The 25,219-nt window shown below is 35.4% G+C and overlaps 1 protein-coding gene across 4 annotated transcripts in view; it reads left to right on the top strand.

The window, feature by feature from the left end:
* Pak (serine/threonine-protein kinase PAK 3-like protein) overlaps positions 1 to 25,219 on the top strand; it is a 251,389-nt gene that overhangs the window by 29,091 nt on the left and 197,079 nt on the right. For all 4 annotated transcript variants that reach the window (XM_090375934.1, XM_090375932.1, XM_090375933.1 and 1 more), the window contains exons 3-5: positions 4,855 to 4,943; positions 13,197 to 13,303; positions 19,941 to 20,100. In XM_090375934.1, the coding sequence (XP_090232060.1) occupies positions 4,855 to 4,943; positions 13,197 to 13,303; positions 19,941 to 20,100 (356 nt within the window). The remainder of the gene's footprint in view (positions 1 to 4,854; positions 4,944 to 13,196; positions 13,304 to 19,940; positions 20,101 to 25,219) is intronic.

Here is a 25,219-nt window from a genome sequence, read left to right as displayed (position 1 = left end):
TGTCACTCAATCTGTTTTACAACTCACTATATGGGTGTACTTTAACCTGTTGTTTCATATTTTAATACTTTTCAATTTAGTAAACCCATTGAAATGACCGAAACATAAGCAAATATGTCGGGATTATCGCAAAAGCGAAATAATCAGTCGTCTAAAAAAAAAGGTGAAAGTGCTACAAGTATAGCATCGGTTTATGGAATAGGAAGAACAACAGTAAATGATATAAAGCATGATGCAGACAAAATTGTAAACCACATGTCGAAAATGGAAACCACTGATGGTAACGTTAAAAGTCGTAAAACAATGAAGCTTGCTAAAAATGAACAATTGGATACTGCAATGTTTCAATGGTTTGTTCACAAACGTAGCCAAGGAATTCAATTGTCAGGACCTATAATAATCAAAAAAGCCACTGAAATCAATAAAAAAACTGATCCTTCATTCAAGGCTAGCATTGGATGATTGGATATTCGACAGTTGTCAATCTAGGGCGAGAAGCTAAGTGCAGATAGAGCAGCAATTTCTGTTTTTCATGAAAAACTACAGAAGGAATTAGCTGATCGAGGTTTGGTTAAAGACCAAATATGCAACTGCGATGAGACTGGCCTTAACTGGAAAGCACTACCTCAAAAGACACTTGCTTCAATGACTGAACATATGGCACCAGGATATAAGATGCAAAAAGATTGCATCACTATAATGGTGTATATGCTAATGCCAGCAGTAGTCATAAATTGCCTTTGGTTGTTATCGGAAAACCAAAAAGCCTAGATCATTTAAAAATATTAATTTAAATACTTTGCCAGTTAAATATTTCTCACAAAACAATGCATGGATGTGCCAAGATATATTTCATGATTGGTTTCATAAAATATTTGTATCATATGTAAGATCACATTTGACATCAAAAGGTTTCCCACAATATGCAATGCTACCGATGGACAATGTGCCTACTCATCCCATACATGTATATGATATAAGAAGCGATGATGGCAAAATATTATGCCACTTTCTGCCAGCAAACACTACATCTCTCATTTAACTGATGGACCAAGGCACGATTGAGAGTATGAAACATTGTTATTGCAAAATGTTCATTCAAAAACTTGTTTGGCAGAAAATAATTTAGAGGTGATAAAGTTTTGGAAAAGCTACTCTATAAAAGATGCAATTTTCAATGTCACTGATGCCTGAAATGATGTTCCATTTCAAACAATACAAAGCTGGAATAAGTTGTAGCCATAAATATATTCAACTGACACAGAAACCATTCCAAAAGAAACTGAATTTTTGCAGTTATGTTTGAATGTTCCTGGTTTTAAAAATATTTCAATGGAGGAAGTAAATGATTGGCTGGATATGGACATTGGATGCAAAATTTTAGACGACGATTAAATTGTGCAAAGAGTGATGATAATTTCCGAATGATTCTGAAACTGAAGAAGAAAAATCTGCTGCTGATGGAACAACAAACATAATTAGCCACTGTGAAGCTGAAACTATGTTGTCAAAGTACATTGAGTGGTTCGAGGTGCAAGAAGAAGCAGATGCTACGCAAGTGTTACTTTTCCATAAAATTTGTGACGTTGCCTCCCAAAAGGCTCAAGGGGTAATGAAACAAAAGAAATTCTTTTTTAGAAAAGAAATTTAACTTTGTAATTTGTTTTCCTTTAAATTTCTTTAATGACAGAACAAAGTTTTATGTATGTAATATTGTTTTTTTTTTTATGACTTTACTAGACCAATGTAAGTGAAAATATTAAAAATAGGTATGTATTTAGATATCGCACTATGATTTTTTGATAACCCTGTAAAAAATAAATAATAATTAAAGTTTAATTAAATTTCATTAGGTTATGTATTATGTAATAAAATAAACAGGTTATATGACCCGGTCTATTGTATGTATAATGGTTTAATTATCCTATTCGATTATCCATCATGGTCTCAGTCCCGTACCCTGGCAGATAATTGAAGTTCTACTGTACATAGCCCCTGACCTTAACTCAATTTAACATCTTGGGATGAATTGAAGCACAAAATTGGCCAAAAGTTTCCCTTTTTGTTAGTGGAGTACAGTACCACCAATTTTCTACCAGAACTTAGTAAAAAGTTTTATGATTCATTGAAGCAGTCATTACAGCCAAAGATGTGTCAGTATGCTTATTAATTTCTTTTAATAAATACATGTTTTGTTCATAACTATAAGTGTCCCATTTTCTGGTAAGATAGTGTATAGCTTCTGAAGCAGTGGAGATAAAATCTTAATGGGAAAAAAATATATTCAAAGAAATTCTGTAATGATCCAGTAACATGATAGACCTTTGATATGGTAGATGAACATCATTATATATGCAGGTACTAAACTTCAAAAAGAATTTATACTACTGCATGCCTGGCTAAACAATTTAAGGTATATTTGCATACTACAAAGTGAAATTTCTTGGTCCTGGTTTGTGGTCTGTCCCGTACCCTGACAGCAACAGAAGTTCTACTGTACCTCATTAAAAATAATTCTATAAGCCCTCTGGCCCATTTGATTGCACCAGAATATATATGTTATTTCAATAACATATGGATGGATGGATTCAGGTTGCACTAAGTTAGATTACTAATTCATTACTAATACCCTTCCCCCTTCTCCGACAAAATATGTTGGTGGCCTTAAAAGATATAAAAAAAATATGAACTGCTTATTGATTTTAGCTCCCTCCCCAGCAAAATAATGAAAGGGTAAAAAAAAGGTAAGTAGGTGCACAAATTTGTCGCTTCATAGATCACATTATCTGTTCTTTTTTAGGGGTGGGTGTGGTACATAGTACCAATTGGATTTGAGCATAATCATCCAAAAATGTGGAAAATTTGGAGGGTGTGAAACTGAATTCTTTTGCATCTGTTAAAACTTTAATTTCCTTTTATTTAATCAGATCTTCACATAGCCATATTTACAAAATGATGGTCATTTATAATTTAAAAGTAAGCTGATACATTAAGATTTAATTACATTTAAAAATTACTGCTACTCTGTGATATTTCCCTGTATAAAGAACATCACATTCCAGGACTTATACTGATCCCCTAAACGTGCACACAGCTAATACATTTTAAGCATTGATGGACTTTGAAAATGATTTATTGAACGGAATTTTTGTCAGAACTATTTCACTCACAAGAAATTTACGAAGCATTATTTAACCCTTTGCAGTCCATCATTATTTTCGCTGTCTTCCCCATGTGGTCCAGCTCTATCGATCAAACAAATGACTGGTTGAAATGTGATGTTCAGAAATTTATTTTTGAGTTTACATGAGCTAATACATAAAACATGATAAATCAGTTTAAAAGTACTAATGTAGTGTTTCTTTCTGGAAGAAAATATTCAGAAAGCCTTTCTTCTGGATAATTGACAACTTGTTTTGCATTCCTTGTTGGTCTTTTTTGTGAGTGGGCAGAGATGCAACATCCAAAAATATCTGCACAAATCTCTTCCTGCAAAATACTTTCTTGAAAAATTTAATTGTCTCTGTCCATTCTTCAGACCAGTATTTCTTTATCAATTTTGTCATTTAGTCCCATGTTGATAGTAACTCCAAAAATCTCCTTTAGTTCATTTAGCAAAACCAGTCCACCATATGGAACAGTTGGAAACTATCTTATTTGTAAGAGTTTCCTTTTTTCCCCACTTAGTTTTTTCAGAAAGGTTTAACAATTTCACCATTAGAAAGGCCCTTTACTAGATCTTGATGGCATGTCTAAATATTTGAACACAAGTATGAGTTACTATGTGACTTCTACACTTATAAGAACAACACCGCCTGCCGTTAACAATTGAATATAAAATCTACTTAGGTTTTCAGATTGTTTATATGAAGTATAAATGGGTGGCAGTATAGCGAGAAAACCAATTTTATAATCATTTTCAGATTGTTTGTGAACTATAAATAAATAGCAGTACACTGTTAAAACAAATTTCATAATCGGAAATGTTGATGGCTGCACCAGTTGAGACATTTGGACTTTAAGATAAAAAAAAAAAAAAAAAAACCTGTCTGCTATTAACAGTTGAATATAAATATAGATTTAATTTTTCAGATTATTTATATGAAGTATAAATAGATCAAGCAGGAAAACAAATTTTATAATCGGATTCATCAATGTTCTCAATACCAACAACATCCGACTGAAATAGGACCAAAAAAAAAAAAAAAAAAGCAATGCTGCATGTGCAGCATTGTCATTTTTGAATTTTATTGAATATAATTATAAATTATTGAATATAAATTTTGATGTTTATTGAATATAAACTTCATTAAACCTGGATTTAGCCTTTCGGATTGTTTATATGAAATTGAAATAGGTGGTATTACAATAATTACACCTGTACAGTTGGAAAACAAATTTCATAATCGGAAACAGTGATGGAGATGCTGGACCAGCAGTGGACTGGAAGAGGAATTTTACAACGTTGGACCACAAAGGGTTAATAAGACAAGTCAGCTGAGACCTGGAACTATTTTGATTATAGGGAAATTTTAATTGAGGTTACAGGCCCATAAACACTATCGTAATACTGTTTATTTTTACGTTCTCTTTATTCTTGTTTTTTTTAGGTATGTTGCCGACTAAATTTCCAAAATATTTTCATTAATTATTGTATTTATTATTCTTAAGAATAAATCTGCAGGCTGCATGAAATCAGGTTGGGGCAATAAGTAACATATATCCCTTAATTTTCCTACCCATAGTGTAAGGAGTATCCTTAAGGTATTGTGCACATTTATTTCTTGAAATAAATCCATTTCTCTCTAGGAATTTGATCAAATGAACTGTTAAATGAGCTTTTATTTAATGCAGAGATCCTGTAGTTCCTGTAGACATGAAGCCACTTCCAAAGGAACCAGATTGCGAAGAAAAGAGAAAAGTAAAGTTGAAATCATCTAAAAGTAAGTATAATAAACTTTATTAACATATTTCACTTAATTTTTATTTAATTAATTTTCCCTATGATCAGAAGATGAATAATTTAATGTATATTTTTAGTAACCACAATTTTTTTTTATCAAATTTATTTTGTAAATGACCAATATTTCTCACTTTGAGATAAAGAAAAATAAAGTTTTAACGTGCGTGCATGCACATATGTCATACCTTAGCCTTGTATATTTAAGGTACAGTCATCCCCCGATTTGCACAGGGGTTACTTTGTTCCAGGAAAACACCTTTTTTCTCTATAAATTTCTTCATAAGAAACTAAAGCTAATGATAAAGTTTTGCAAAAATTTAAACTCCTCAAAATTAGGATCCATATCCAGAGCTTCTTGGCTAAGCTGATTTGCAAGTCTTAAAAACTCAGCTAGTGTCTTTGCGGTCAAAATTTATTATTAACCATGTGGTACAAGAAAGCCTAAGGCTTTTGCTGCACCAGCCAAAAAAAAAAAAAAAAATTTCTGAGAGAGAGAGAACAAGAGTTAGAAGGGAATCATCAAGAAAGAGAAGAATAATGATTTCCAGCTCAGGACCTTGGGTGTGCCATGCCCATACTCACCAGAGTGAGTCCCTAGGGTTAAATTTTGTGTGCATCTTTGTTTTCATCATCTTCTTCACATTGCAAAAAAAATCTTCCACTGATAATTGTTCTCTTTGAGGTTTAAGGACTTCTGTGATATCTGCTGGTTCCAGTTCTTCAAATCCCTCTCCGCTAATCATTTTGCCAATTCTCACAATCTCAACTAATCCTCCCAACACTCCCAAATGGTCTTTCAAGGTGATGCTGTATGCCCTAACTGTGGGTCGAAGGAGCATGCCCACGCTGATTGTAAATCACAGTCCTAATTGTAAAGCCAACCACCCAGCCTTCTAACATGTGACTAGTGGAAGTATGAAAAGAAAATCCAGAAGTACAAGATAGAAAAGTCATTTTCAGAAGCAAGAAAACAAATACAGCAACTGATGCCGAAACATACATATGCTGATGCTGCCAAAAGATTTCATGCAATATCCGTATGATATTGATATCAATGTGCTTTTTGATATCAATAACAATTTGGTTTTTAGGAGCATTAGCAACTAAGGCCATATTGCTCCGGAATATGCGGTGGTCATTCCCTGACCTTTCCTCATCCTTTGTATTTGGTGGTGACAGGCTCGAACCCCGGGCTAATCAAGAAGCTGTGCTACGCACTGCTGCTCCTTCCCACTTGTCTACAGAGGCGCCACTCTCTTCCGTACGACAGTCCTCAAAACAACAGACTTCAAACACGGATCTAGTAACATGCCAGTCACGATACCACCTGTTGCTCCTGCAACTTCCGTAAGACCTGCTCAAAGAGAAAATTCTGATCCCGTTAACAAGCAGCATGCTGAATCTTCTTCCGTTATGGACACAAATGAAACTCACAATCAAGAAGAAAATGAAACCATTCTGGAAATCCATCCAGAAGACAAAATAGATACCAGACCTGTTTTTTCAAAGAGAGAGAAATTGAAAGTTGACCGCCTGAAACAGACTTCCAGAAAGCAGACAGACACAGCTTCTCCATTTAGATCCAAACAATGAAAAACATTGTACAATGGAACTGTAGAGGCTTTCGCAGCAATATTGAATACATCCATGAAATAATCATGACCCATAATCCAATTGGAATCTGCTTACAGGAGGCATATTTAACACCTCAGTTGTCTCCCTCGATAAAAAAATTTATACTCTTTCGGCAAGACAGACCTGCAACCACTAATGCTCATGGAGGGGTAGCCATACTTGTAGACTCAAGAGTCCTTTGTAAATGCATTCCACTACAAACTGCCATTGAAGCTGTTGCGACGCGAATAGCGATTGGCCTAAGTCTAACACTGGTTTCTGTCTACCTGCCACCCAGTTATCCTTGTACTTTCCAATAACTTGAAGATCTCATTCTGCAGTTGCCAACCCCTTTCTGTTTATTGGGTGACTTCAATGGACACAATCCATTGTGGGGATATCCCAATGCAGATGCACGAGGACAACTCATAGAAATGCTTGTTGACAGACAAAATCTAACCGTATTAAATACTGGCTCACCAACTTATCTCCACCTTCCAACAGGAACAGTCTCTGCAATAGACCTATCCATCTGTTCTCCGATCCTCTTTCCTAGTATTGAGTGGACAGCTCTGGATGATCCACTCAACAGCGATCACTACCCAATAATCTGTAAAATACAAACTTCATACTGTATAACTTCAGAAACCGGCACAAAATAGAAATTTACCAAAGCAGATTGGACAAAGTATGCTTCGCATGTATCCTTCGACAATCAGGCCATTGAATATCATCCAGTTGACAAAGCTGCCAACCATATTACAAAACAGATCCTAGTAGATGCAGGTACTAGGATCTGTTGCTAATAGATGCAGCTACAGATCCTAGTAGCTGCATCTATTGCCATCTCACAATCAGTCAAGCATCTGTAGAAGCAGAAACTATTGGGGAATGAGGACTGTAGGAATGCAAAAAAAAAGAAAAAAAAAAACCATGTGTGGAATTCTGCAAATACCCTACCACTGCTAACCTTATAAACTACAAGAAACTTAGAGCTAAGGCCTGCCATATTAGGAAGAAAGCAAAAAAACTCTTCGATTCGATTTGTAACTGAAATTAATAAAAATACTGATGTAAGAATTATATGGAAAAAAAAATCAGGCAATTAAATGGAAAATTCTCCCCATTGTTGTCCCCACTTATCACCTGGAATGGGCTGGAACTCTCTACTCCTGCAGAGATTGCAGATGCCCTAGGCACAGTATTTTCAGTTATCTGAATAGATGGCATACGAACCATCGTTTCAGAAGATTGACTTCAGCTGAAAAATCCCATCTGAATTTCAGAACCAAATCCTTTCTACTGTACAATCAGCCACTTACTATGCCAGAACTTCAAAGGGCTCTATCCACTGCAAAGAACAGCACTGCTGGCCCTGATGGAATATACTACATAATGCTACAACACCTGGATAATAAATCACTGTCTTCGCTACTGACATTCTATAATTACATCTTCATGGAACATTCCCCAGTTCCTGGTGTCACTCTTTTGTACTGGCAATACCCAACCCAATGAAAGATCTCTATTCCTAATAATTATAGACCCATTTCTCTCACCAGCTACTTAAGTAAAACCCTAGAAAAAATAATACACCATCGACTAACATGGTACCTTGATTCCCAAAACATGATATCCGATAATCAATTTGGTTTCAGGAAAAACCGATCATCCCTGGATCTCATGATCAAAGCAGAAACAAATATTAGGAATGCATTTATCCAAAATAAATATCTCGTCATGGCATGTCTCGATATAGAGAAAGCCTTTGACACCACTTGGCATTTTGGTATTCTTAGAGATCTTCATTCCCTGGAATCTGCAAGGTCACTTATCTTACTTCATACAGAATTTCCTACAGCAGAGGAACTTTCAAGTTTGCTATCGGAAAGTCCTTTCCAATCCAAAACATATATACAAGGAGTCCCACAGGGTTCTGTTCTTAGTGCAACCTTGTTTGCAATAAGAATAAACCAAATGACTAAAATCATTCCCAATACAGTGAATTCATACCTTTATGCTGATGACCTGACTGTCTCTTGCAGTTCGCAAAACATGAGCTTCATTGAGAGGCAATTGCAAACATCAATTAATAATATCGAACTATGGATGGCACAGAATGGTTACCGACTGTCTTACCAGAAATAAAGTGTCATTCATTTTTGTAACAAACGAAAGATGCACCCAGATTCTGAAATACACTTAAGAAACCAACCTGTCACTGTTGTGAACAGCGTTCGTCTTCTTGGTGTGATTTTTGACAATAAATTGTACTTTTCAGAACACATTAAACGTCTACGGACTGTTTGCCAGAAAAATATTAACTTACTAAGAATTATCTCTTCTACATCATGGTGCGCAGATCGTTACACCTTACTTCACTTGTATAAAGCCCTAATCATATCTCGCCTTGATTATGGTGCCCCGATGTATGATTCTGCTAGGGAAAGCGTGCTAGCAGGGCTTGCCCCTATTCAACATTCTGCCCTCAGGATTGCTGTAGGTGCTTACAGAACATCGCCAGTACAGTCTTTATATTTAAGCCCATGAACCTCCCCTCAGACTCAGGAGAAAGATGTTACTCCCGAATTATGCGGCCAAAATTCAAAGTCTAACTACTCACCCCATTAGGCCAATACTTAATGATCCACGGTTCTCAATGCACTATAGAAATAAATCTAGAGCAGTTCAGCCTACCAGCATCAGATTGCAGGCATTATCACAAACCTGGAATATACATCTTGACAAAGTCCTCCAAGATTCAAGCAGTGCAGATCCTCCATGATCTTTTATGAAAGCATCCTGTGACAGCTATTTCCTAAACTTGGGAAAACATTTGCTTGCAAATATCAATATACAGCAACTCCATATACTGTTCACACACAAACTTATCAACATTTTACAAAAGTATACACTGATGGATCAAAGTCTGAAAGTGGAGTCGGGGGCTGCAGCTGTCTTTCCCTAAAACACCATCTGTTTCCCTGCCCACTGAATGCAGCAGTTATACAGCAGAACTATGTGCCATCAACCTTGCCTTAGAAAATATTCTCTATCTGTCCATTCAAAAAAGTGTAATATATGCAGTCACAGAGTGCACTTCTAGCCTTGCAAAATTCTTCCTTGCCAACACATCCTGTAATAACAATAAAAACTCAGCTGACACATATCCATGAACACCAGCAAGTAGTCATATTTTGTTGGATCCCAGGCCACACTGGAATATCAGGGAATGAAAAAGTGGATTATGCAGCAAAAAAATCATCCAACATAGCATCGACAGATTACTACGTTCCATATATTGACTACAGATCCTATATAAGACATGTATGTAAGGAACAGTTGACACTTTTATGGCAAGCTCAACTGCAGAACAAGCTCCTTCAAATAAAATCTGAACCACAGTTATGGGCTTCCAGTTTTCGTGTAAACAAAGGAAGAAGTCTTATCGAGAGTGAGAATCGGTCACAGTCATCTCGCCCATCTTTATCTACTCACAGGAGATGATCCTCCGAAGTGTATGCACTGCAGCTCTCTTCTCACAATCAAACACATTCTTGTTGACTGTACGCTATACACTTATGTCCGAAAAGCCTCTTTCAGTATTTTATGAAATTTTCAAGAACCTTTAACACTTCGTCATGTTATAGGCAATGATGCAAATCTTCCAGATTTTTTTCTGCTTCCTAAAAGGGATACAGCTATATGATCGCCTCTGACATGATTCTATAATCACCATGTCTCACTTCCATACTGTTGATAGGTGCAATATGGCCCTAGTAGCCCTTGTGCCAGAAATACCAATGCAGTTTTCAGATATGCCGAAAATTCCAGCATAGAAAAACTTAGTGTGAATGCCAGCAGAAGGAGATTTCAATGGACTAAAAATGTTGGAGAACAAATATTTCACATTATGTAAGTATCTCTGTTAGGTTGCATACTTGTTTCTTCTACAAGTATAGTGAGGTTATTACATGAACAGCAATTATAACAATGTCACAATTCACCTGTACAAGAATTGTTGCCACACTATGAATAAATGCAAAAACTTCTGCCAGTAGCTCATTTTGCAACACACACACACACACACACACACACACACACACACACACACACACACACACAATCTTCAATTTTCCACCCATGTTTTGGTTACAGATTTGTGGATTTCAAGAAATGGGAACTTAATGCACCAGCCCATTTTTCACCATGATGGGTTTTTTTACTTTTTAAATACTGTGTACAGTAATGGATTTACTGTACACAGTAAAAATTTACTGTACATATTAAAACACATTCAATAGCCTAGACACTTACTCTACATATATGCTGCATTGTCATAGCTTAGGTATGCATAAATATATGCTACAGTGCCAACTCTATTGTCTCACATGCACATGTGCCAATAGCTTCCTTCGGGCAGTCAGTAGCAATGCGCAACAGTGTTCGGTATTCTTAATTCCATCCTGACGAGATGAAGTGATAGCTTTTCATTTCACAATTTATTTTTTACCCCACTAAATACAATCAAAACTATATTTTCATCTTGGCTAGAAATCACTGCCACCAACATGCGTTCTGTTTGGCAGCATGTTTTGCCCCATTTGGCAAATGATTTCGCTGGTTTTGAATTACAAATTCAGACAATTACCGAAGATGTTGTGAAGATTGGAAGAGACTTGGGATTCGAAACTTTGGACGTTGCCAATGTACGTGACTGCACTGACTCACATGCAAATGACTTAGATGATGCAACTCTCCTTGAAATTGCATATGAAAAACTTGAAATTGCAAACTGCATATGAAAAAGAGGAAAACAATTCTGAAGTGGATAACAATGAAGTGGAACCAAAGAAATTTTTTCAACAGAAGAATTGGAGAAAGTTTTTGGGGGATTGACATGGCCTGAGAGAGGTGATTATGAATGGAGATCCGGATCTTGAATGTAGCATCAAGATGCAGCAAATTTTACAAGATGGGATTCGATGCCACAAAGACTTGTATGCCAAGAAAAAGAGATTTCACCAGACTTTATTATTGAAATACCTAAATAAACAAAGCTTTTTTTTTTTTTCATCTCATGTTGTTACCTTCTCATTAATAAAACTTTTGCAATATTTTTTATTTCAAATCCTTTTAATTGGCTATCAAGTGCAAATTGTTTATAGATTTATTATAATTTGTTTATAGACTTTCTCTGGTACGCATTCACTTAAAACCCATTATAATTATACCTCAATCAGCGTGGTTTCACATAACATGGAACAGTTTCTGTACCAATTATCAGTGCTATGCGGAGTATTGCTGTATTTCTTATAACTTATCTGACTTGTTTTTTTCCTGATCAGTAACACTAAATAATGTAAGCATGAATTATTGTATTCTTAATGATCATAGTTAAGTCAAAAAAAAAAAAAGACTAACTTTTTGTATTCCTTATTTTTAGCAATTTGTGGCCATATGTGAATATTCTTCATTTGTTTTTTTTCTCCTACTCAGTACTATAATCACTATAAAAATAAAAAATATTATTTCTAATAGTAATACTTTTTTAATTTTTACTAATGTGTTGTAATCACAGCAGCAGCAGACTGAAAACCTATGTCTGGAGAATTGCTTTCAAAACCAAGCCAATGGAGCTGATTTTGAAAATGCTTTTGTAATGTTATATGAACACTGTTCTTAATGTATTTGTAACACTTACTACAGTAACGAGAAATAATTCTTCCACGGCACTGTTATAAACTTAGAGATCAAATACCATGACCACTTAGTTAAATCGTCTTTTTTTCTTTTATTTTCTCATATAAATAAAGTTATTTATATGAGAGGAAAATTTCAAATGTGTTGAAATGAAATACTAACTGCAATAAAAGTTCATAGCAAATTTCTGCCAAATGATTCTTGAAGACTTCTAATTTTTCATCAGAAATTAGTTATTTCCTCTTTACTAGCTTGAGCATTTGTTATTTATCATCACTGCTACAATGAACTCTTACAGTGAACAGAGATTACATAATTGCAGGTAAGAGTGAACAGAGATTGCATAGTGAATTGCCTGAGTAACTCTAGCAGTCTTAAAACTGTGTGGGTTGCAGAAGCTTAATTGATTTTTAACAATTAGCTTGTGTTCATTAATTTTTATTTGCAAAAAGATAGTTTGAGGAGGGTTTTTTTTTTTTTTTTTTTTGCCCATGTATTACAAGCATTTTACATGTAAACGGTAACATGAACACTTTTAAGAATGTGTTTTCTTGGACCCTGGTTTTTTTTCCAGCTTGTCTATTTGCATCTCAGCCTGTAAAAATGCACTGTTTTACAGAAATAGTACACAATGAGCTATACAAACCCTATGAATTATGACAAAAATTCCCAAACAATTAACCTGATCTCTCATATCTTTTTGAAATTTCCTTATTTCAGTCTTTGTAAAAGCTGAATGCTGTATTCTTTTCTTTAATAACTGTTTACTCAATAATTGTTTCAATTACATAAATAATGGTAATATCTTAGAAGAAAAGTATGAACAACAGCAAAATTTTTAATAAACAGTTGTAGCATTTTTTTATAAACTGTTGTAAAAATTTTTTTTTTTTTTTTTTTTTTTTTTTTTTATAAGGTACTAAGAAGGATAGGAAGGATGCAGAAAAGCCAGTAATTTCTCCACCTACAAACTTTGAACATACTGTGCATGTAGGCTTTGATCCTGTTACTGGAGAATTTACAGTATGTATTTTAATTCAACCAGTAATGTGTTTGAACTAATGTGCTTATTTTAATTGACATAAAATAGTCTTGTTCTGTACATAGTCTATTCCTTTTCTAAAACATTAAATTGTATTAATTTTAATTGATGTTCACTCCAGTTTAAAATAGCTGAAAAATTCAGTTTTTGAGTTCAGTATGTTTACTTTGCAGACAAAGTAGTGTTTTTTTTTTTTTTTTGTTTGGTTAAAAAAATACGAATAATTATCACTCGAAATAGAGGATGTCACATGATACCAGTTATTACAATAATATTGACATATTTTATGTTTAAAACAAATTAAGGCAATGAAAGATAGTAACACAATCTCCACAGATATAATTTGCAGCTGTGAATGTATGTGATGAAACTACCTTTAGTGCACTTTTTTTTTCTTCTTAATTAACTGGAAACTGGCCAGTTTATAAAATTTATTGCCAAATAATTGCTCTGCTCCCCAATTTGATTTATCTAGACTATTATTAAAATGCAAGCATGCTTTATAGTGAAGCCTCTCGCATAACTATGCTTTCAGAATATTCATTTTCCAACTCTATACATTGAGTGATCACTGAATTATGACCACCTACCTAATACTTCGTAGGTTCTCCTTTTGTCCTCAGTACAGCAGCTATCCGACGTGGCATTGATTCAACAAGATGTCAGAAGTGTTTGGGGGAGTATGGCCAACCAAGCTGTGTATAATGCGGCTAGCAATGCAGGTATGTGGAGGTGATTGATGTATCCAGATGCCTGATATGCCTTTCTATAGTGTCCCACAAGTGCTCTATGGGATTGATATTGGGGGAAGTTCGGAGGCTAATTGATATGCTGGAAGTTAGAACTGTGTACCTCAAACCATTCCTGAACGTCAAGTGCCCGATGGCTTGAAAGTCACCATTGCAATTCAGGAAAAAGTGTAACAGCAGGGTGTACACAGTCAGCAAGCAGTTGACGATAGCGAAGACCAGTGATACGTTGTTGTGCATGCACAAGGGATCCAAGTTCCTGCCAGTGAAGCATGCCCCACACCATACAACTGCCTCCACTGGCCTGCACTTTTGATACCATTGATGTTGGTTGAAGAGCCTCATGTTGTTGATGCCAAATCCATATGCAACCATCCACAGTGTGGAGTAAATAACGTGACTCATCCGACCAGCATAATCATCGTTTGACCTTTCTTTCTGCAGAGACAAATGCTTCAGAAACTATTGAAGTGCATTTCCTGGTTGAAGCTGTAGTTTTGAGAGAAAGGCATCTGGTTCTTATTGCACCACATGCCCCCACCCATTTCACACTTGTTGTGAAGGCATTTCTGTTATAATGCCAGAGATAGTTGATCTGCACAATGCCAGACATGGCATTGTGCAAATCAACCATCCATCCTACTCTCTCGAGGTAGCACCAGCAGACTTCCTCTTTTCTAAGGCAAAAACTGCCCCGAAAGGAGAGATTTCAAGATGTTGCAGACATAAAGAAAAACCTAACCACCAAACTGAACGTTCTATAGTAATAGAGGCATGCAATGCAAGAAAGCAAGCATTATGAGCTTATGTAGCATCAGCCAAAAAAAAAAAACAATTTCACACAACCATTCCTTCTAAAAGTTTGTCCATTTTCTCCTTGAATTTATTTAAGCTATCAACTTCCACAACGACAGATGGAAGTTTATTCCAGCAATTAAACCATCTGCTGCCTAAAGGCAAATTTCCGCACACTATTCTACAACTGTCTTTCCTCAATTTGCCCCCTCAGGTTTGTAATCTGAGCAAGCAGAAGAATCCCATCAGAATTCTGTGTGCTCAACCCATTCAAGGCCTTATACACCTCAGTCAGATCACCCCGCAGGTGCCTAGTCTCCAGCTGCTGCAATTTGCAGAACTTAAGCCTTTCTTGGTAAGAGGACCCCTTCGTTCCCCTCACCAATCTTGTTGCCCTTCTCTGTACATGCTCAAGCAAATCCTCATCCTTCCTAAAATGAGGCCTCCAGACCTGTACTCAAGGCATGGCCTGACCATTGCCTTATAAAGAGGGATAATCATCTCCTTTTCTCTGCTAGCAAAATTCCTATATATTATTGACAAAACCCCATGAACTGCCCTGGCAGCCTGTCTGCATTGCTCAGAAAACTTCATATCTGACTGCACAATTACTCCCAGGTCTTTCATTTTCTACCACCTTAAGTGTAGTACCACACATTTGGTACGTTCCTCTGGGGTTACTTCTACCCATATGCAGTACTTTGCATTTGTCAAGGTTAAACTTCAGTTGCCACTTCTCAGCCAATCTGCCTAAATTTTTTAGTTCCTGTTGCAGCAGCACACTGCCATTTACTGTCATTAACAACCCTGCCAACCTTTGTCATTTGCAAATTTTGACACATATACATTCATCAAATCATTGATAAATATACAAAACAACAGTGGGTCCAGCACTGAACCCTGTGGTGCTCCACTAATAACATTTAGTCTGTGAAAAGCAGCATCCACTGATTACCACTCTGTCTGTCTTCTTCCAATCAACCACCCTTTTATCCATTGTAGCAACTTATCCTTAGTATCATACTGTTCCAATTTGTACAGTAATCTTCCATGGCAACAGTGTGAAAAGCTTTCCTGAAATCCAAGTATATGATATGAAAATTATTTTTTGCATCTAGTACCGTTTGTAACCACATCATAGTATCCAATCAAATTATCTCTTTTGACACCTTCACTGACTTTTTATAGATTCTTTTAGAATGTTGTACAGGGATGTCCAAGATTTCAAAGTCATACTCATGCAGTGCGGCCACAGCAATGACAGACTTGTGAGCAGGTGTATTGTTCTGGTGGAACAAGACTCCTTTGCTCAGTTTTCCTTGGTGTTTGTCTTTGTTTTCACTGTCTGGCCTTCCTGAAGGTATTCCATTAGCAATGTTCCATCCCCTTGCCAACAGAAGAAAGGGGGAGAAAAGCTGTGTTTCTGCTTTCTGGACTACTTGTCTCTGGCTGAAAGTGATAGGCCCATATCTCATCCATGGTCAGAAATCTTGTTAGTAAATTGCTGAATATGCTTGAAAATGATGCAAGCATTCACTTGACAACTCTTGTATATTTTTTGATCTGCTGTCAACAAATTTGGGGCCCATCGCGATGATGCCTTTTTGTCATATTGAGAATCTCTGTTATTAAGTGGTCACACGTTCAGATGTGATGCTGAAGATATACTGGCAATGTGCTGAACTGTCACTCATTGATCACTCATCACCAGATCATGCATACTGTTAGCAAATTCTGCAGTGATAGATATTACTGGACTTCAACAGCATGGGTCATCTTTCAGACTCTCTCTTCCTCATTTAAATTCTGCTGACCACTTCTTAATCATGGAATAGAAACGGGCACGCTCCACCAATGTTGTAACCATATCTTTATGAATTACCTTTGGCATTAGTCTTTTTTTTTTTTTTTACCCAAATACTGGATGACTGCATAGTAATTGACTGTGTTTTACTTTCCCCATTCACACAGCTTTGTTGATTCAAGATCTGTAATTGAAAAAGACATTATTGAAGCTGCATGAAATTTGGTGGGTTGCTATTTGAAGTGTTATAGATTAAGTACAGAAATTTAGGACTCTAATGCATTAAGGGCTTATGCCTCAAGCTGCATAAGAGTTGGACTATGTATATCTTAGTGCACTTGCATCGAAGAAGAGCCAGATAGCCCTGAAACGGTGCCGTCTGTGTGGTGGTATCCACTGAGAATAAATAACATTAGTCTTCTCCTTTAGGTGAAGCGTTACTTATTCGAAGTAGTGCAGTGTTATGGCAACTCGTCATGAAGGTATTCACAATATGAGATGTAACTTAAACAATGCCGCTGTTGCAAATAATTTGCTAATTTATAATTGGCTGTGTATTAATGATGCAAATGCACTAAGATATACATAGTACAGAAATTTTGAACACTCTACCACTCTTGCATAAGCAGGCCACAAACTTTTTTTCAATCTTTCCCCCCCCTTACATTGCACGTTGCCAGTTTTTAGTTTGCAAGGAATAATCCATTTCCATTACTATTTTTCATTAGCTAGGTCATTTCTATCTATATTATAATTATTTTTATATAATTTTTATGCCACATTCTCCACAGCTGATACCTAATTTATTTAGAGTTGAAGAGCTAACAAACTGTAATTTAATAGCATATACATATAATAACAGTTAAGCTTTTATCTCTCCTGCTCAACTTTGTCAGTAACTGCACTCTTTTTTTATTAAATGGTTCACAAAAATTGTAAAAAGTGGTGATAGGGTGCATCTCTGTGTCAGTCTGAATTTAATTTTAAGCCATTTTCCAATGCTGTAAAAACCTGTGCTTCAGCACCATGTAGTTAATATTTTCATTCCTTTCTTCCTTCCTTCCTTATATTGTTTTCCATATCCTTCCCAAAATTTTTATAAGACTTTATTTTATTCCTCTTGCATATTTCTTTATTTACCCCCAGGTGCTCACATATGGTGAGTATGGGCTTTGCACACCCAGAGTCTTGAGATAGATATCATCATTTTTCTCTTCTTGGTGATTCCCTTCTACTTCTGACACTTGCTCTCTCTCGTGCTCTCTCTCTCAGGGTAACTTTTTTTTTTTTTTTTTTTGCTGGTGCAGCAAAAGCCTCAAGGCTTCCTTGCACCATATGGCTAATTATAATAATAATAATTTCAGTAAGGGTGTATTAATTTATTCATTGATGATATTTAGTGCAGTGGGAACCTTGCTGACTAGGCAACATCCCAGCTGGTATGCACCTCAGTTGCTTTGTCTTACCACAGTGATACTGTTTCAACTTATAATATATCCAGTTTGGTTGACTTAGTCCCATTTTGTCAATACATCTTTGCTTGTTTAGTAGTCATAACTGGTTCCCCTACTAACAGGTTATCATGAGAGGGTATGGAGTATAAAATTATTTCTGGATCTGTCCCTCTGTCTAACTTAAGAGATTGGGAGGGTCTTCTCCTGGTTAGATTGATATGAGAAACTGAAGGGAACCACTGAATTCTAAATGTTCAATGTCATTGCACAGGATAATATTATTTCAAGTATGTTACTTAAGGAAATTCCACCCTCTCTTCCAAACTAGGATCCTTTGAAGCTTTTCACAGATATTCCTCCTGGTACAACAGCTAGAGCTGCTGCCTGGGAGTCTAAAACATTGGAGCTGATGTTTAGACTCCTCACTCAACATTTGGCAAAGTACAATTATTCCATGACATCCAAATCCTCTGCTTGCTTCATAATGGTGGGATTGTTAGTAACCATAGTTATTCCCCAGCCACCCACTTGCAAAGTCAGAAAAAGTGCAGCTGTTATACTGAAAGTGTGAATCACCACAAGCGGCGGTTGTGTTGTGGTGTTCAAATCACAGAGCGAATGGCCAAGTCTCTTTGTTATCAGGCAATAATAGGATAAGACAATTCTTATCACCTAGTGCAGTATGACCTATTGATCCTTTACTCTGGAGACTAAGCCATGTTTAGTCTCCAGAGCAAAGCTCCAGCATCTCTTCTGTCATGCAGTGTGAGTTTGAGGTTATGATGAGCATCATAGTGCAATCCAATCCTTGTATTTTTGGGATTCCATTTTAACACAATTTTCGCAACACTGCTGATGAGTGTTGAATACTCTTTGAGGAGATGTCCAGATCAGCTAATTTATAATCTTGCCACCTCTCTCCAGTCACTCATTGAGTGACTACTGGAGGGAGTCTGAGTAGTGTGTATGCATGAGGCATTGTTTAGACTGTGTTATGTCAAGGAGCTGGGTGTATCTACTGACTGATCATAAATAGTCAAACTAATAGAACAAACTTATTTGTGAAAAGATATAAGCCTTCAAAAAACTCATTTCACAAATGTGTATGATCTCAGTTCCAATCTCAGTGATGTTAATTTCCATCTATAGTCTTCCAAGCCCTGACTGGATTATGTCAAATATTACAATTTTTAGTTGTCTCAACCACTACCCATCTCAATTGTTTTAGTTATTTGATCTGCGATTCCTTTCACTTCAAAGGTGGTATTTGTACACATGTCCACTGTAATACTGTCTGTCTGTCAGACTTTCTAATTTGAAATCTACTCTTTTTGATTTTCTCTAAACTTAAAATCTCTTGATCCCATTTTGTCAAATAAATCTGTTACCTCTGTTCTCTCAACTCTTCAAATCATTCAGAACTTTTTTGATTTCCCTTCTTTGAAACTACTTTTTCCAGTCTGATTTTCATAACACTGGAGTTTAAATACAACTCCAGCAGGCTTCTGTTTTCTAATACAACTTTTTCATTTAGCTGTCAGAATACCAAACAATCCTAACATTTCCTAAGTTCGTAGATTATTCGAAAGCAGTCAGTATGCTGGTTTTTTTTTTTTTTTGACATTTTGTGGCATCTGTAATTCCAGTGCTCTCTCTTCCAAACATGTTATGGCAGTGTTTGCAATTTTTTTTTTTTTTTTTTTAATATATATATAACCCTGTGTTTAACAGAAATTTGGTCTGTGTTTATAACTTAAGTTACAATTTTTGATTATTAAATATTTATATATATTGTGAACTTTTATCACTTCATTAGGGAATGCCAGATTCATGGGCAAAACTCTTGCAAAGTTCTAATATCACAAAATCTGAACAAAAACAAAATCCACAAGCTGTACTGGATGCATTAAAGTGGTTAGATACTTCCAATAAAGAAAAGGAAGATTCTAAATACATGACTATGAGCAGAACATTAGGTAAGTAAATTTTTTATTTCAATGTATTGAAATTATAAAAAAGTGAATTTTTCTCAAAAGCATATTCAAGAAATATCATTGTACATGTCAATTTATTATTTAACATTCCACTTGTTATAGAACTCTTATATAATTAAATTTGTGGATGTTGCTTGAAAATGGTTTCTAGATTTGTGATATGTTCTTTATATTAAAAAAAAAAGGAAAAACACTTTTTGAAGTAAAATAAGGAATAGGATATGATGCAGGTGGACAATTAATATATAATTAAATTACAGTGACAGGTGTTGCTTATGGTACTATCTGTCACATCTGTTGGTGCATATGTATATAAGTTTATTAATGTGTATCAACTGTAAAGTTAATTTAATTTGAAGCTAATGGGAAGGCTGGACTTAATGGTGTTTAATAACATTAGATACAAAAACCCAAATGTGAAGTATTTTTATTTTGAAGAGCAGCACAACTGGTTTTGAAATACTGTACAGTAAGTCATTTTTGTAGTTTCTGCTGGTATTCTGTGATATGTGTTGCAGGAAAGTTTGATGTTCACAGTTCATTTCACATGAAACTACTATCCATGATGAGAAATTGCATTGTGGGAACTTGCATACAGTGATACATTCTGTATTATGAGCAAGAATAGCTACATTTATATTATTATTTGGTTCTTTTAAAAGTTTTTAAAAATACTATTTTTTAAATGAGGTGACACTTCAGTGAAGTCTCTCTGTGCCGTCAGTTACTGTGTATACATGTGTACAAGCTGAATTGCTTTGCATTCTGTTGTGAACTGTGTTGCAAAAATCTCTATAAATTGTAAATATTTCAGTATGAAAATTGATGTCATTGAAAAATTGAAGTTGGTAATGGTGGCACCTTTATACTGAGTATGGAGTAGGGAAATGAATTTTGGAACATAAAAAAAAAAAACCAAAATCAGTTACTGAACAAATTGATTACCTAAAGTAGCTAATGGGAAGGCTGTTGGTCCTGAAAAAAAAAAAAAAAAAAAAAAGGTTTATAGTAAGCTAAGAAATAAAACCACTGGCTTTAAAATCTTGACCACCTAATTTTTTGTTAAAATCCAGCACCTTTTCACACAACAATTGTCCAGATATGGGTTCTCCTAAACTTCGCCTCCATGTGAACCACAAATAAATGGCATCTTCAAGGGATGGCTCATTAGCTGTTCTCGTAGTTTTTTTTTTTTTTTTTGCATCATCTGAATCAAGTGTTTCAATGCTAACTTTAAAATAGTTTCCTTGTTGTTTTTAATGTCTGTTATGGTTGACTTTCCACCTCATAAAATTTTGCTAATGACGATCCACTTTTTCTCTTTGAAAGTCTGTTTAAAATCTCAATCTTCAATTCAGTTGTTAAAAATTTCTGCTTTCTTTTAAAATACGAAGAAAACCACAGTATGATAAAATATAACTCTGTTTATAGAATATTTTTACTCCGTATCTCACTTGCACATATCGTGTTAGTTGCAATGTCTGCTTGCCATGTTTTTTGTTATTGATTGACACATTTTTTTTACTGTTTTAGATTTTACAACCCCCAAAAAAAAGTTATTGAACAGAAATATCAGATTACAAAGTGTGTTGAATAACGGATAACAAAGTGTTGTTTAATTAGTACTGTGTGTATATTAATTAAACTATATACATAAGCATAAATTTATTTTTATTTGGCTAACCTGTGGATAATATTCTTCCGATTTTCACGTATCATTTAATTTTGTTTAATTGGTAAGGGGGAAAAAAGTGCATGTGTACCCCATACGCACAGAAGATGTTATGTGCAAACATCTTTGATGGAAATCAGAACCATTTTAAAATAGCCTGAAGTTATGAATGGTGTTAACATTTTATCTTCACGCCCGCTACTTCCTAAATGATGTAAATGTTCATTCAGTTTACATTGTTCATCTGTTTTATTTCAGTCCGAAATAATGATGTAACAATTTATGCTCACACCCGCCTGCTACTTACTCTACTGAATCAACATTAGTGTGACTGCATTAGTGTCATTTAGAAAGTGACATAATTTGTCATTTCCATTTCACATTTTTGCCAATGGGCCGAACACTGATTGTTGGAACAAAATTTAGTAGGTGCCGTTAAAAATTTTTTCACATTTAAAAATCAATGTTTGTGACTGACTGCGTTAGTGTCATTTAGGAAGTGACATAATTTGTCATTTCTGCGTTACAATTTTCAAGACAAATTGGTTTTACTTCAGTCCGAAATTTAGTAAGTGCTGCCAGTAAATTTGTGTTTTATATCTACATTTTTATAACCTGTGAATGATATTCCTCCAGTTTTCACTTATTACAATTGCCGTTTAATAGAATCAAAATTCAGTTTGCAACGTGATCGCAATAACTGGCCTTTACTGTAATTATTTTATGGCACCAGCATAAAAAAAAGAAATTCTGACTCGTTCGGATTACTGACATTTCGAATTATTGACATTTGGATTTTCAACACACTACTGTATCTTTAATGATTGAGTATCCTATGCTAAATAGATTTTAAAATTTAAAAACAGCTTACAAAGTTATTTGGTTCTGTTTTTATTCTCATTCTCTCTCTCTCTCTCTCTCTCTCTCTCTCTCTCTCTCTCTCTCTCTCTCTCTGTCATTGTTATTTGTATACACTAAGGTCACTGTTTCTCTTTGGGTTTGACTTGGAGTCTGTTTTTAGTATTCCATGTTTCAGTTCTAGATTTTGTAGTCATTTCTCTGGGTTATAGAATGGTAGAGAAAATATAATTTTCAATTCATGGAATTTGATATTGTTTATTATTATATATTTTTGCCAATGATATGGCATATCGTTGGCAAATACTTCTTCCCTAACAATATCTGGATCCTCCAAGCAATATTCAAATCCTTCTGTGCCACTTCTGTTGTCACTGAATAGCTTGTATGTATAGCTCCCATGTCCTTCGAGCTTCTTCTTCATCCACAATAGGCTTGTTTGAGGTGTCAGGGTTATAGCATGCTGCTTCTTGTATATCAAGGCTATTTCTTTGACTTTCATGCGTGTGTTGACCACATGTTTTCTTTCAAGTTCTTCCATCTCCACACATTTCTCTGCCATCCATTGCCTAAGGAGTGGAATAATGCAATCATAGTTTTGCTGCATAAGAAAGAAGATAAATCCGAAATTGGAATTTATAGACCAATTAGCCTGTTATCCCACATCTACAAGTTGTTCACATAATATCACAACTAATAGAGAAAGCAAAAGAATATAAAACACCATTATGCCTGCCATTTGTGGATTATGAAAAGGCATTTGACTCCCTACAGCATAAGGCAATGTTTCAGGCACTGGAAAGACAAGGCATAGATACCCCATATATTATGATTTTTAAGAAAATATATGAGAATGCTACCTCCTTTATTAGACTAGACAGTAGTAAATTTAAAATTGAGAAAGGAGTTCAACAAGGAGACAATATCTCCAAAGTTGTTTACTGCTGCCCTTGAGAAGCTTTCAGAAGATTAGACTGGTCACAGAAAGGAGTCAATGTGAATGGAGAGTGCCTAAACCATTTTCGATTTGCAGATGACATTGTGGTCATAAGCCACGATCCCAAAGAATTAGAGGAAAATCTTAATCAGTTATGCACAGTTAGTAAGGAATTTTGGACTAAAGATGAATATGGCTAAAATAAAAGTAATGATGAACAAGTATACCACAGAAAGGAACACAATGATTGAAGGAGCAGTAATTGAACAGGTGGAGTCACATACTTATCTGGGACAAGTTATTAGCTGTAATAATGATAAATGGCTGGAAGTCAAGAGAAGAATAAATTTTGGATGGATAGCATTCAGGAAATAAAGTCATATACTGAGGAGCAATATCCTGGTTTGTCTGAAACGTAAAATAATGAACCAATGTATACTCCCCACCATGACTTATGGAAGTGAAACTTGGGCACTCACCAAAAGAATGGAAGAGAAGCTGAGAATTACACAGTGAAGAATGGAACAAATTATATTGGGAATCAGACTGTTAGATAACAAGAGAAACATATGGATTAGGCAGCAAACTCAAGTAAAGGACATTCTTATCAAAACTGAAGAACTAAAATGGTCTTGGGCAGGAGACACAGCACGAAGACGATAACAGATGGACTAAGAAAATAACAGAATGGTACCCAAGAGGAGCTAAAAGAAAACCTGGAAGACAATGGCGGAGATGAATAGATGAAATTCATGAGTTTGTGGGTAGTAAATGGATGGCCATTGCAGAAAACAGAAGGAACTGGAAAGTTGCTGGAGAGGCCTTCATCCTGCAGTGCATTGAAAATGGCTGATGATGATGATGATGATTATATACATTGTTTTTTAGAATGTGTGTAATTTGTAAAACTACATATATCATGTACAACAATGTTTTAAACTGTGGCACTGAAAGTTGTAAACTGGAAATTTATACAAGGTAATAGTTATCACAATAGAAGTCCCTGTAATAATTATATATGTAATACATCACATTGTAACTTCAATGAACTTTGAGAGATACCTTGAACATCATTTAAAAGAAAGGGGAAAAAACCAAGAAAAAGTGATGAATGAATGATAATATTCTAAACCTAATGGAACAACACAGAAAGGTGAAAAGGGATACTCAAGAGTACAGAATAATACAAAAGGAGGTAAAGAAAGCAATCAAGAAATCCGAAGAACGATGGATGGCAGAGAAATGTGTGGAGATGGAAGAACTTGAAAGAAAATGTGGTCAACACATGCATGAAAGTCAAAGAAATAGCCTTGATATACAAGAAGTGGCATGCTATAACCGTGACATCTCAAACAAGCCTATTTTGGATGAAGCTTGAAGGTCATGGGAGCTATACATACAAGCTATGCAGTGACAACAGAAGTGGCACAGAAGGCTTTGAATACGGCTTGGAGGGTCCAGATATTCTTAGGGTAGAAGAAGTAGAGGTCATAAAACTCGTTGAAGAAGAGAACATCAGTCAAATCACAAAACTCTTTAATTGAATTTATAACACCAGTGAAATACCAAACAGCTGGTTAAAATCAACATTTATTACGATCCCTAAGAAGTCTAATCCAAAGACATGTGGAGAT

This window comes from Mastigoproctus giganteus, chromosome 6 (genome assembly GCF_048544385.1).
Source record: "Mastigoproctus giganteus isolate SK-2022 chromosome 6, ASM4854438v1, whole genome shotgun sequence".
NCBI classification, from domain to species: domain Eukaryota; kingdom Metazoa; phylum Arthropoda; class Arachnida; order Uropygi; family Thelyphonidae; genus Mastigoproctus; species Mastigoproctus giganteus.
The sequence above is the reverse complement of the archived record's forward strand: the minus strand, read 5'-3'. Positions and strand labels throughout refer to the sequence as shown.